This window comes from Fringilla coelebs (genome assembly GCF_963513975.1).
Source record: "Fringilla coelebs genome assembly, chromosome: 16".
NCBI classification, from domain to species: Eukaryota; Metazoa; Chordata; class Aves; order Passeriformes; family Fringillidae; genus Fringilla; species Fringilla coelebs.
In genome coordinates this window covers 9,676,592-9,691,749 of record NC_140042.1, presented here as the reverse complement: position 1 = coordinate 9,691,749, position 15,158 = coordinate 9,676,592, and the positions used below count along the sequence as shown (strand labels likewise).

Here is a 15,158-nt window from a genome sequence, read left to right as displayed (position 1 = left end):
GCTCTAGCTAAATTAATACCACTGAGCAGACACCAAAAGATCTCCAGAAAATCATTTAGCACTTCTGCATATTTTGATGACAATGCTACATTGAGATTCTCTTTACTAATTCTTCAGTGGAAGTCTTGAAATCTTAAGTCTTTGGACTGATCCAAAAATGAAAAATGAATAAGCTACAGTGGCAAATGCACATCGAGGTAATGTATAGAGAATTACTTGTACCTGGACAGAGGCTGGGGATGAGTCAGGAGAATCCTTGATGATACATTCCCTCCACTGCTACCTCCAGGCAGGAAAAAAAAATCACAGTAATTGGTAATGGGAGCTGAGCCCTGCTAAGTGCAAATTAATTACCCTGCAGTGTGGGGCTGTGAGGAATAAAGGCAGCCTCCCACAGCTCCATTAAAGTGTGGGGAAACTAAAGCCTACCCTGTCGCTGTGCAGGGCCATAGAGATGATTTATCTATTCTTTTCTCACATTACTGCCTTCTCAAACTAACCTGTTCAAACAAGAGTTCGTGAAATCTGGGCGACACGTGAACCTTCACTACCTCACAGCAATGTTGTGAAGCTTAGTATTTACCTACCTGAAGGTTTCATACAAATGTTTTAAGTAATTGTAAATATTACAACTATCTTCTGTATTCACATTTCAAGGGCTTTAAAATTATAATAATAGAATTTATTCAAAATGCTAAACTTTTTACAAATATTTTAAATATAGCAAGCAAAGGTTCAATATGCACAACAGTCATCACTGAAACAGAACCCATAACTTCAGACAGAAGTGAAGTTTAAATTGTTTACTGATTATATAAAACGGTTCAACTATGTCATCCTCCTTTAAGAAACAGCTGAAAGCTCCACAGTGTGCACCAAAACCAATAAATCAGTCTGAGGGACCAAAGGAAAAGTGAAGTCTAATATTAGCTGCCTCATGAAGGTACCACCCAGTCAACAACCTCCATTTTTAAGGAGAAGTCTGAACTGCTCTGTAATTCCACTCTGCATGAGAGATGCTCATCTCTAGAGAGCTGTTTAAGACTGGCATGGAAGCAAACATCCATTAACCCACCCTGACAAGCCAGGACAGCCTTCAATTCACCTTCTACTGACACAATGCTTCATAAACAGAAGCTATGCTGTGTTCACTTGCAGTGTTCGCAGCAGAGTTCACAAAGATTTGTGCTGAAAACTCTGAATCATGAGAAGACAATGATTTATTTCATCTACAACTAAATCCATCTTCCCTAAGATGCTGCCTGAGCACTCAGCAGCAACCAGAATTCTGGCCACAATACCTGAAGTGTAGAAAACATTGCCCCATAACTTGTTGTAAGTGAAGGACTTCAGGAACAGTCCTCAACAACTTTTTACTTTTAATCACGATATGAGCAGACATAATTTGATTTAATCTCATCTTTTCTGTGGATATTCTTAATAAACAATGCTCCTCTTAAGGCAATGTTAAGTGGTTCAGCTGGTTCCACTTGATTAAATAAATACAAAGCTGTCATAGCACATATCCTCACTAGTTCTATTAAAATAAAGAGCTTCATAAAAATACTTAAAACTAGATAGGCAAAACATAAAGTAGTATCTTGTTTACATGTTACTGTGAAGATGATGTTGGTTGTCAATATTCTCAATTTGTTTTAATACTCTAAAAAGCTGACATTAACACTGGCAACAAATACATTTAGGCTGAATTTACAAAGCAACACAAGGTCAGTTTCACACCTAAATTTAGCAGGGCAAAGAAACAAAGAAACCAACCAAACAACAGCTATCTGCATTAGTGTGCTGTGCAAACAAATGATGCTCCTAGTTTCTCACCCTCATAAATATCTACATATTTAAATAATATCTTTCTCCAATGAAACACTGTGACGTATGACTTCAAAAGCAACTTACTTGAATTCCAATCAGCAAAAATCCCTAAGTTATTAAATTCAGTTTTAATATGAAGTGCTTTGCAGGAGTGTTTGAGTAATTACAACATCAACTCAGATTAACCTGCTCAAAAGCAAGTTCAGTTCTTCTGGTCTATGACAGAACTTTGTGAAAGGAATTAGTAAGGTCCCATGTGATCCATGATTTTCTGTGGCCAGCAAACATAAGGTGTAGCCAGAAGAATCTATTTATGTAATTGAAGTTTCCACATAGAAAAAAAAATCAAAACCCAAGTATTTGTTTTTGCATAATAAAGGCACTTGATGGCTTGGACATAGTTTGTAACTTTTATCAATGAAATGGATCACAATCTTTCCCTATATGTTCAGAGACCTTTGATAGCCAAAACAGAGGTCCATCTTAAAAATGCATGTTGGTAAAGCTCTTAAGGCATTTCAGGAAAGGTTAGATGACTCCATGATTTCATTTGTTTGCTTGGATACTGCGAGATGTTCCCATTTATGACTAAGCTGCAGGTGCTACTCTGTTTATTTTACTGCCTGCAAACCAAGCCCTTGAATTGAACAAAGCAAGGAAAGCACAAGGATTCAAACCAAAGAGGAAGGAACTGCAGGACTGCCTCCCGTTGAATGTGCTGCTTTCTACCTCCTGTCAGAAGTAGGACTGAATATTGCACAATTATTTCTAGTAGATGAGATTTCTTGAAAAATCTATGCTTTGCTTCTTTTTATATCTATACACTTTACAAAGATTAGCAAAGTTTTATTATTGAAATTTGGTTATTAATTATTGTAATTATTTTATTATTGTAATATTTGGGGTTAAATTTGTCTTTAAAAATACAATCAACTTCTATTGGACAGAATTTAACATACTATTTAAATTCAGCAAGAAACTAAGTGCTAATTAGACATTAATTCAAAATAATGTAAGTGTAATTAGAGATTACGAGCAACTTCAATTTAGGGGATCTTGCAGAAATTGGAATCATTATGTCTGAGATGAAATTCAGTGTAATGTGCAGAAGGTCCTCAATTAAGCAGTCCCTACACACAACTTCAGGAAAGCTAAGAAAATCTCTCTCACACAAACCTTTTGCTGCATATTGACTTGGACCAACACAGCTCCTTTGAGGTATTAACAATGCAAACAGTAACTTGAATTAGCTCCCATGGAAACCAGTCAACTTGTTGCTCCCAACTTCTGAAAATGAAACTTCTAATATTTAATCTGCTAATGGACAAAAGGAAAACTTAGAAGGTGACACATTAATATTTAATTGCAAAAATATATAAATCAACTTGCGGTACATCACAAGCAGCAGCTATTTACTGTACATTCTTTACCTGATTAACACCAAGTGCTTTAGAGTTCATCTACAATATTGTTTCCTGTTTCTTTCTTCTAATCCCACATCGTCTTACATGGCCTCATTTTTATACAGCAGTGACAAAAGGTCACAATCTGAATGCAATTATATCACTTCTACTAGACTGACACCTTACAGCATCTTCCTAAGAATTAAAGTCAGGGGTTTTTTAAATAGAAACAACAAGGATGCAGATTGAAACAATGTTGAATTCCATACAGTTAAGCACACTTCAGGAAGAAAAATCCCACAACAAACCACAAAATCCCAGCCCTGACACTCCTAAACACTGGAAATTAAGCACGAAGATATACCACACACATAGTATTATGACTAACAGCATAACAAGTAATTTGATAAAGACAAAATTACACTCTTCACTTAACAGAAGCCAAATTTTTACTTTTCAAATCAAACACGTTTCTTCTAACAAGGAAAAGGGTAAGACCACAGGAAGGAATATAACTTATTGCTTCTTCATAAATACAGATCCAAGGTCATAACTGATGAAGCCTAAGATTCATCAACACCCATATTCTAAATAATCAGAAAAAGTATGTTATTAGTATGGTGCCTGAAAACTCTGATGTTCCAAACAGTTTAATGCTATAATCCACAGTCCATGCCCTCAGTACTTTAAGAACCAATTTCTCACGATCTCCAAAGCTAAAACGAACTTGAATTCCATTTTCCCTACTGAAATTAGCTAATAGGGCAGAAACTCTGGGTCAGGAGAGTTTATGTTGCCTAAGGCCAGTTTCAAAGAAGTCTTATCTGTTAAACTATTGTGTTCCAATATTTCATTCCATACAAAGCTGCTTGTTTAAAAATAAGTAAGAAATAGATGGTAACATAAAATTGTTTACAGTAGATTACAAATTTCTGCACTTAGCAGCTGTCACACATTTACTTTCTGTAGTTCTTTTAGTTTGAGCAGCACTCAAAATATTTTTAAAAGATACTACAAAGCTTTATTAGAAACTCTGTTGGAAAATACTGATTATGTGATGAAAACAAGATATTCATTAAATATAATCTGGTATCAGATATAAATACTGTAGCCAAGGAGTTTTTTCTCTTGGTTTATTTTCATTGTTCTTTTTCTAGTGTCAGACAATAGTTATTTTTTCCCCAGATTACTTCAATACCCACTTTCCCGATTTCTATTCGTGTATTCTCTATTTTTTCTATCCTCCATCTATCACTAAATCACCTCAACTCAGTTTTACCTATCAAAAATGCTCTGTATACCATCCTCCCTTGATAACCTTTTCTTGACCATGTTCCTCAGCCAGCCAGCAGAAGGCTTGGCTTAGGCTTTCCAAAGTCTACTACCTATGCCAAGAACCCACAGGCAGATGGCAGACACTATGGAATTCTCATCTGCACCACCTTCAGGCCCCAGCTGCCCCAGGTATTGGAGGAACAGTTGGTGCAGAACTGTGTCCTAGGGTCTCCAGTGAGTGTGGTTTACTCTGCAGCAAAGGGAAGCAGTCCCAGAGTTTACCCATCCCCAAGGTCACATGGCTGGGCTGGCTCCACATTCCCACCTGTGCTCCTGCCCACAGCCTTCCCAGGACAGCAAAGACGAACCATGGGCCAGAGCAGATTCTCACCACCTGCATTTCACCCCTTCCAAGAGATTCCACTTTTCTCTTTTACCAATTTTGCACAACAAGTTTTTAAAATTAGGCTTCTGATGCAGGACCTGGTAAAAGAATCATCAAATGGTTTAACTGGCAGAGCAGAGGAAGGGTGGAACATCTGGCAGAGGAGGAAGGATCTGATTCCAGAAGAAATCACAAATTAAACTCAGTTATTCATAGAAGCAAAGAAAGTTGGTTAAAATTGTCTGAAGATATAGAGAGAATTATTTAGGGTTTGATTCAAACTGGAAGACTTATAATTCCCATAACCATAGAGACAGTTTGTATTTTGCAAAATCTGACAGTATTTGCTCAGTACTTTATATTTAAGTGCTGCTGTATTATTTGACATTAACATAAAGAAGCATTACTGTAATTAACCCATACAAATTCAGAAATAATAAAGACTGCAAAATAAAGCAGTAACTTCTCTTTAATTAAGTATTTACTAGAAAGACCATAACTGAGCTCTACCTCATAAACTGGGAATTAAAAACCTTCTGCAGTCCAGACACTGCAAACGAAATTAGTGTTGAAAACCTTACATGGAAAATGGTGAGGTTTCTAGTTGTTTTTATAAATTCCTAAATCATACAGGTTACAAGTCTTTAACAAAAAACTTATAAACATACTAAGTATACTTATAAAGAGTATAGCTGTACAAAGAGTACAAATTACAAATTACTGAAAAACATTAGCAAAAACATTAGCCAAATATTAAGGCTTTTCTTTTTTGGTACCTTAGTTGTACTTTCCATGGAAAAATATGTTAAAAACTTTATTTTTAAAGATGAAATCCTAAAAAAAAATAGCGTACCAAGTGATACCTAATGAAAAAACACACTCAAAAATAGTCCAGAGAGATCTATTGGTCCATTCAAAAACTCCTAAAATGACATGCAAATGGTATCATTCAGGCCAACCTTAATGAACAGGGAGATCCCCATTAGTTTCTGTATAGCCATCTCTGTATATTCAGCAAGCTCCATTCTCAGAATACACCAATCCTGAAACCCTCACCTGCCTGAGCACCAAGGGAAGATTATAAAAGTACAAACACTCCTTTCTTTCACACTTCCAGCCACTCAGGTACAAGGGAATGTGCCAAGACAGCCAAGGCACAATGCACAAAAGGACTGGTAAGACACTTAGCAGCATTCTAAAAACACAGCGTGAGATTAACAGTGACATCAGGCATTCCCTCAGACAACAGCCAAGCACAAACCCCTGCCAGTGTAGGACAGCCCCTGCACACAGGACTGCACCTGCAGCAGTGCAGGAAGGACCAGCAGTATGAACTCCAAGGAGACAGCCACCACAGCCACACCCTCACACACACTGCTCTGCCTGAGTCACACAATTGCTTTCCTAAAGCTTTACTAACACGTGGGTCTAAATAATGAAAAGCCTTAAGCATGTGTTCAACTTTGTGCAACCCATTTAGTGTCAGAAACACGGGCTTAAAGCTTTCCTGGATTGCAACTTTACCAAGATACACATTTTCAATTTTAAAAATATGGGGAACAAAATTAAGCATTGCAGCAATGTAATTAGATAGAATTTCAGTAGCTGGAATTCTCTGTCTCTTCTGGCTTTTTTGCGTAGGAAATATTGAGAAATTTGCCTCTACATGAGATGTAAGAACCATTTTTAAGTATTAACTGGACTTAATACACTAACAATTTGAACTCATTTTAATGAGTTTCTCTGCTGAATTTTTATGAGCTACCTCTTTTACATTAAAGAATGACTAAGACTCTAATTTTAATATCTCTAGAATTTGTAAACAAGTTTTCAGCAACAGTTCCCTAGCCTTCCAGCAGGCTTCCAGTATTAGACATAAAATGTGGAAACCTGAACACAACTGCATGTCCTTCTCAGGTAGGTAACTAGGACTACCTATGTCATAAATTCACTTAGCAGGATAGAAAACTAGTGAGTTTCCTTTTTGTCTTTATGTTGTGTTTTGTTAATTCGTGTTCCACTAGTTGATGTAAAGATCAAAATTGAGTGTAACTAGGACTTCTCTCTCACTTTGTTGCTTTTGGCACCATGCCCAGGTAAAAGCCCCTTCTCAAACATTTAATTAACGCTTAAGCCAAGTACCAAATAGGAAATCTTAAAATACTCTCTACTGAGTCAACAATCAGAGAGATCCAGTTTATTGCCCAAGTGCAAAACTGTTACATTAACATCTGGATTTAATAACAGTAATCTGAACACTTCAATAAATTCTGTAATGTGCATTTGCTTTGGAGTTTCAGGATATGGAAGATTTTTGTGGTAGACATCAATCTTTGCCACAGAAGGAAAGTTTGAAAAAAGTTGTATTCTGTAACTAACACTGGGCAATTCTGACTCTTGAACTTCAGGTGCTAAAAATGTTTTAAAACAATGCTAGGAGTACAGCACAGCATGGAAAAAGAAGCATTTCTTCATTTGAAGAAGCAAACATGAAACATTCATGGCTGTCAAGTGCAAATAGTCTTAATTTCAGTGGTTCATCTTTATTTTGGACATGCAGCTAAAAAAGCAGCAGATTTATTCACAATAAGAACCAAAAGTTGTAGATTTACTAAAGGAGGACACAAAGTGAACTGGTTTGCCAAGTCTAATCAAACCTGCTCTTCATGGAGCCTGCATACAACCCTAAACACACCTTGCCTTCAGGTTAGGGGAAGCTCCCCTACCTTTAAGTGTTTCTAGCTGGGATTTTTTGCCTAACACAGTTCTGGGGTTTGTTGGAATACATCAATGCTACAGATACATACCCCCTTCTGTGTATATCCAGTTCTGTACAGCTTGTTCTTCCAGTCTCTGCAGCAGCTCTTAGCCATGACAGTCGTGTGCAGTGTCTGCTTTTTCTGTAGAGGTGGAACCAATGCTCTGGTTCATCTAGGAGGCCTCAGTGGAAACTATCAAGAGGCTTTAAGTCTTGGTTATCCTGAAAATCAGGCAACCTGTCCCACCCTCTTTTCCCACACTGAAGATGAGGAAGGAAGGGCAGGATCAGAATTTTCACCATTTAGGAGCCAGCTAAACTCCAGAAGCACACAGTACCAGAACTGAGAAGGTGTTAGTCAATATAACCCAACTTCCTTGTTTTACTGAGCTGCTGGACTTCCCTTCCTAACACCTGAAACAGCACTATCAGCAGTAGCAAACACCCTTGGTGACCCCTTTGAGAGAGAATTTTCCTCATCTATAACTGGATTGATTTAACCAAACCATATGGGGTCTGGAGTCCTTCTGGAGGTGCTGTGCTGGTACAAGTCTGAGTCACTGTAGAAAAACTAAGTAAACAAAAGTAAACAAAATGTTCTACAGGCCAAAGTTTTAATATCAAAACTATTCACATTTGGAAAACAGCTAACATCTATGAAGGCTTGCAAGCATGACAGCCCTTTAAAAAGAGAAAATATTGTTTAATCAGCATATGAGTAGTTAAGTCAAAATCTTAAGAGGTGATTAAAACCCACTCATATCATAGGCCAAAGCATAAAATCACAGTAACTTGCTCTTAAGTTTATGTAATACTAGTACTACATATAACCAAATTTCTGTTTGTATAGGAAGAGATCTCCTGGAAAACCTTCCATTTTAACAGGATTATAAAACCTTAAGCATAACTTAAAGGGATACACTGCTCACTAAAAAAAATAGCACAGCAGCTTTATTAAAAAAATTATTTAAAAAGTTAAAATTTTTCAAGATACTGCACTTACCTTGTATTCTAGCACCCTTCTAGAGTGTCTGTTTCAGCACATTCCTGGTTGGTTGAAAAGTAAAAAGGAAAAATAAAAATCACAAAGATGTCTCAAGGATTTGTTATTTAAAAAGTTACATATTTTGTTCTACCTGAGAAATTAAAGCCTTAAGAATACTAGTTCAGATGTAAAAGTGTGTTATTAGGTTAAAATCCTGAGAGTAAAGTGATTTTTCTGTACTCTATGTGCATCTTTTAGCACTTTTCATATTCCTGCTCAAATTCTAAGATGATATTTGTCTTTCCAATTACCTCTGGCAAGAACAGCAGTACCAGAGGGGCATCATCTGCTCCTTTTAACTCAACTGCAATGCACAAACTCAGCCCTAGTTGCTTCAAGTCTTTACACTTGGAATTGCCAATTATAAACAGAAATGTAATTTAGTTTTCTATTGATTCCAATACAATGGAATGTTTACAAAAAAGGGAAACTGTTCCCATCCCCATTTTGTCTTTCTGCCATGTCACCAACTCAAATGGACCTGTTCCAACATCAACATTTCATTTATTGGAATATTTCAGACTGTGTGCGTACATATATACATATACAAACACATATGATTAAGTCAATAGAAACCTACTGCTCACTGTATTTGGAAAAGTTTAAAAAAATCAGGTATTTTAAAGTCTGGCATTTATCAAATGCTGTTTCATACTATAACACTAATGGAGTTTTCTAGTTTTGGCTTTGAACCCGCAGGTATCAGACTCAGAATGTCCCAGAAATAAAGAAAAAGATACAGCGTGAGGAAGAAATGTGAACACCTTCCCATAAATAAGAACTTCAGAACATGCTGTACTCACAGGACAATGAAATCTTGGCTTTTTTTCTTAAAAGGTGAGTAATGTTTAAGTTTTAAATATTTTAGACATATTGACATACGAGACCTTATGGAGGTGTTTTTGAAACATTCATAAAAAGATCATTTTCCTGATATTTACTTCATAGCTAAACAAGTTATTCACTTTAAATCCTGTGGCCTTTATTTCAGCCAATTGTCTGCAGCAGGCACAAGTCCTGGTATCTCTTGACTGCACTGACAGTCTGAGATTGACTGACTAACAGCAGTTTTCTGCAGTGCACACTTGCACACAATACAAAACCCACATAAATGAAACAAAGGCAAATGTATTCGCTGGCACAAAGGCACGGCACGGCAGCACAGCTCTCCACCTGGCTCCCCGTGTCCCCAAGAATATCACTGCCGCAAGTGCCAGCCAAGTGACCTGCACCCGCGATGTGGATCTGCGCATACAGGTGCTGTGGATACATACACTTGTTAACAACGCTGATTCCGGAATCGTGGAATCATCAGGCTTGGAAGGGACCTTTTATATCGTCCAGTCACCATCAAACCAGCACCGCCACTGAACCTCTAAACCGCATCACCCAGCGCCACATCGTCTTTTAAACGCCTTACGGATGGTGACTCCACCACCTTCTTGGGCAACCTATTGCAATGCTTGACCACGCTAAAGTGAATTGACCAAATTCCATCTAAATCCACGCATGTCGCAGAAAACGAGTCGAACTCGTTAACAGCTCCTGGTCTAAGGGTCGCAGATCTCCTCACAGCCCAGGGACCTCCGCTGCAGCTCCACGATCGGGGACACGGAGGGCTCCGGTCTCCCCCGGGCGCGGCGCTCCCATCTCAACGCCCGCAGGGTTCGGGCCGGGCCCGCAGCGCCGCCCTGCTGCCCGCAGCCCCGCACCTCCCCCGGGAGCGAGCGTTCCTCACCAGCAAATAATAACACGGGACATATCCACAGCGGCCGCACGGCAGCGGCCGGGCCGGTGCGAGCCGCGTCCCAGGGCGCGGTGCGGACACCGGCACCTCCACCTGCTCGGGGCCCAGAGCGGCCCGGCGGGGCTGGGGGGCCGCCCCCCACCGTGTGCCCGGCTGCGGCCGCGCGGGGACCCTGCCCGCCCCCGGCAGGGAAGGGGCGGCCGCCGCTCTCGGCACTCCCGCCCCCCTCAACCTCCTTCAGAAGGCTCTGCGGGCGGGGCGGCGCGCAGCCCACCCCGGGGCCGGGCGGCGATGGCTGCCGGCGGTGCCGCTCTCGTTCAGCGGCGCGGCCCGGTCCGGCCCTGCCCGACCCATTCCAGCGCGCGGCAGCGCGGCCGCCCCGTGCGGCGCGGACCCGGTGAGGCGGCACCCGACCGTGAGCGCCCCGCGCCCCCCGCCCGCGCTGCCCCGCTCACCCCGGCCCGCCGCGGCCATGTTCCTCTCGCGAGCTCTGCGCCCGGGACCGCCCTCCCCGGGCGCGCGCCCCGGCGGTTGGCCCGCGGGCGGGGGAGCCGCGCGCGCTGGCGCCGTGCACGTGCGGGAGGCGGGGTGGCACATCCGGGCACTCGCGCCCTCAGAGAGCGAGGCTGGGGGGTGCCGGTCCCAGGTTCCTCCGGTACGGGGTTACTGAACCGTTGAGGTTGGAAAAGAACTCTGAGATCATCGACTCTAACCTATGACCGATCACCACCGTGTCAACCAGACTGTGGCACTTAGGGACACGTCCAGCCTGTCCTTAAACACCTCCAGGGACGGTGACTCCACCACCTCCCTGGGCCGCCCATTCCAATGTCTAATCACCCTTTTTGGAAAGAAATTCCGGGTGCGTCCCACCTAAGCCTCCACTGGAGTAGTTCAAGACTGTGTACTCGCGTCCTGTCACTGGTTGCCTGGGAGAAGAGTTCGACCCCTACTCCTACAACATCCTTTCAGGTACTTGTAGAGCAATAAGGTCCCCCCTGAGCCTGCTTTTCTCCAGGCTGAGCCCCCTCATCAGCTCTTCATAGGAGTTGTGCTTCAGATCCTTCCCAAACCTCGTTGCCTTTCTCTGGACATACACCAGCACCTCAAGGTCCTTCCTTAACTGAGGGGTCCAGAACAGGATGTAGCACTCGAGGTGTGCCCTCACCAGTGCCAAGTACAGGACAATAATTTCCCCGGTCCTGCTGGCCACACTATTCCTGGTGCAGGTATTTTTGAAAGTTCTCTGGGATCACTCCCCAGGCCCAGGCAAATCGCCCCGTCCCTCACAGCGGTGCCTTGGCCACGGCGGCCCCGCCTCTTCCTGGGGGCGCCGGGCACTGGCGGGAGGGCCGGACCGACCCGACCGCCGGGCTTTGTCCGGGGCGGGCGGAGGCTGACGGTGCCAGTGTCTCTTCTGGGGATACTGCAGTCACACGGATTTGAAATTCGAAGCCGATAGATTGGGTATGGCTTCAAATGTTGGCTGTGCAAACATTCACCAACAAGATGGGACTCATACCTCGTGTATTTCACCTTCAGGCTTAGCTGTCAGTGTCTGAGGTGGCTGAACTTGATTCAACATCAAACCAATCACGAGGAAAAAAAATTCTTCAAAGAAGTTTTGGAAACCTGATGACTTACATTTGAGAATGTGCAATAGAGAACACAGGCATTTGTTCTGTGATCAGAATATGATCATGCATGCACGCAGTAATTTATTGCACATATTGTGCAACACTATGCTCCCAGCGAAAATCTAACAAATTGACTTTTACTAACACTGAGCCAGTCCTGTTCTGTAAGTAAATACTGCATCAGGCCCAGTATTATGCAACCCTGCTTTTGAGTTTTTTGGGGTTTTTTTTAGCTCACAAATTAAGTACTAAGCTGCTACTTGGTGCTATGGTCTAATACAGCTTTTTAATTATTTGCCATTGCTGATGTCCAGGAGCTTGCTAAGAGACTGCATTGAGCTTATGCTATGTGCTGACCAAGCAAAACATGGTTCCCCGCTCCAAAAGTTTTTCAGTGTACTTGTTCAGCAGTGATACCACAGGCACAGAAAAAGAATCAGTTATGATTCCTTATGATTTTAAGACAGCATTCCAATACACTTCACTACTAATGCATACTTTGACAGTGAAACAATTACTTGTTCAAATTGTTTTAGATGGATTGGAACGTTATTTTTCTGTTAAGCTTTGCTAAACAGGGTAAATTTCTCTTATATTTCAGTAGATTCCAGTTAGCTAATTAGTTTTTATCCAATTCCAGAAGCAAACTAAAAACAACAATGTACATTGCATTGTGCAAGAGGTGGAAATCTCTTTAATATTGCAATACAGCCTTGATAATTCTAGTTATTCCAATGGCTGCATTAATGGGCATTGCCCATTCATTGATTAGAAGGGTATAGACATGGATCATATTGCAGAACACATGGAGTATTCCTTGCTAAAGAATACTATAGAACTTGAAAAGCCTGGAAAAAAGATGTCTGAGACAAAGGTGTGTTAAAGGGTTTGACATTAAACACAGATGGTGCTCATTTCTTGAAAGTATTTGTGCTTTATGAAGCCACATGGTGATAGGAGTCAATGAAAAAGACACATTTAAAGTGGTAATTAACTACTTATAAACAGTTTCTTCCATAAGATCACTCTATGGAAATTGTTCAGCTGCACACAATTGTTCTTGACTTTTGAGCACCGCCTTTCCTGTCTTGGGCATGGACATGTGCAACACTTCCTTCTTCTTACAGAATAGTTCAACAAGAGCCTTTGGCATATGCCTCCAAGAATAACAATGGATTCTATATTCCCCTTTTTTATAACAGGATAAGGATAAGAAGCACTGGTGCAGTGGTTGAAGTTGGCAGAGCAATGCAGTGCTCTGAAGTGAAAGGATAAACTCCCCTCTCCCTCTCGCTTTCAAACTAGTGTTCTCCTGTTAGAAACTGCAGAACATGAAAAGCAGATAAATGACACAATATCAGCATTTTAATATTCCAATTGATGCACAAATGAAAACGTTGTGATGTATAGTGAATATGTATTTAATCATGCAATTGTAAGCTGCATATTTTAGGGAAGGATTGTTTGTTTAATTAAACAATTCAAATATCTTTTGGGAATTATTCAGAAATAACCTATGCTTTTCAAGTCTAGTACAGGCTTTATATAAAGAATTTGATTATTCTAGAGATGTAAACGCTGTGGTTAGATTTGTTAATAAAGACTTCATTATTTAAAACGTACAATAATATATTCTGTAGTAGTGTCAACTACATATTCCATGGGGGTATTAAATTTCTAGATGAAATTCATTGAGTAAAGACATCCATTTTGCCACCTAATTTGCAGGATTACAGAATAGTAGTGCAGTTGGCTTGCAGTTGAGCAAGCTACTTTGAAAGTAGGGCAAGAACTACTACAGCTTCTCCTATTACAATAATTTGTAATTATTATGTTTCAATATATTCCTTAATGGTCTGAGATCAAAAGATTGACAAAACATGTTATGCGAGGAAGAAATAAATACTTTCTCCACAGAGCTTTCTCCAAAGGGCTGTAAGTGAGGGGGAAGTGGATGAGTTGTTGATACAGCGTTATTTGCATTTGTATAAGCTTTTAACACTCTAGTTACAAAATGGCAGCATAGTTAACAAGGGGCGGTTCTCTCACTGGGGAACAACTCCTTGAGTTCAGTAGAAATCAAAGGACAGGAATGTCTTTGTGGAGTATCCTGTTGTAGCTACTCTTCAAGGGGACGTGCTGGACTAGATGGACTTCCAGTGTAAACCACAGAACCAGTTCTTATTTGACAAGGAAATTGAAAGAGGAAAAGGCAGAATTTATCAACATCATAGCTAAAAACAAAAGCAAAAAATATGAAAACCTCTCACCAGCTTACAGGTTAAATTAGTAGGTTAAATAAGCATTATAAATGATTATTATATTGAAACAGCTATGTTACAGAAACATTAGGCTGACCTTATCTCTGCTATAATGTTTTTGGTATTCCCTAGAGAAACTTGCAAACATCTGAGCCCAGTGATTCTACAGAAGGGACTCGATGTCTGAGAGCAGCTTTCCTGCAGTTTTGGTTTCCATTGCCAACTATAGTCATGCTGACCTTACTGAATGGAGCTCACTGCAGGTCATCAGTGGCTTCTCATAAAAGAAAACAGCATTACACTTTAGGTTATATCTGAGAAAATAATATAGCTGATCACATTGGCTGTTATTACATTAGGTTTTAACACTGCCAAACAGTGGTTATTCATACTAATTGTAAAATCAGTCTTGCACTGAAGCTTTAATAGTCTGTCACAAGAAATGGATATTTATTAATGGCATTTAAGTTCTATTTTTTCATTTTTGTTTGGTCTTTCCATTAGTTTCTTTCCTCTAATTCTCCTAATAACATGCTTTTATTTTCTCCTATGGGGTACCTGTATCCCCTCTATCAGTCCATTTTGCCTGCATTAGACCTTTCTGCCTGTTTTTCCTCTTGTGTAGATGCAACCTCACCTTTGAATATGTGTATGTTCTATCTCTGCAGCCTCCTCATGCCTCTTTTCTCCTCATTTGCCTGTTCCTTTAAGTAACAGGACACTGCTGTTCTTTCGTGGCTCAGCCATAGTCCTGAAGTTTTGCAGAAATTGGAGGCTTGCAGGGAGGAGATTGAGTTGGCAACAGGAGTCTGCCTAT

General features: G+C 40.7%; 1 protein-coding gene across 5 annotated transcripts in view; it reads right to left on the bottom strand.

Moving 5' to 3' along the window:
* MRTFB (myocardin related transcription factor B) overlaps positions 1-10,922 on the bottom strand; it is a 66,832-nt gene extending 55,910 nt beyond the window's left edge. For 3 of the 5 annotated variants that reach the window (XM_084216869.1, XM_084216873.1, XM_084216874.1), the window contains exon 1: positions 10,899-10,922. In XM_084216869.1, the coding sequence (XP_084072995.1) occupies positions 10,899-10,917 (19 nt within the window). In that variant the 5' untranslated portion in view covers positions 10,918-10,922. Of the gene's footprint in view, positions 1-8,654; positions 8,699-10,434; positions 10,507-10,898 lie in introns of those variants that run through there. The other 2 variants (XM_084216870.1, XM_084216871.1) reach the window with 2 other exon arrangements.
* Between the last annotated feature and the right edge of the window lie 4,236 nt (positions 10,923-15,158).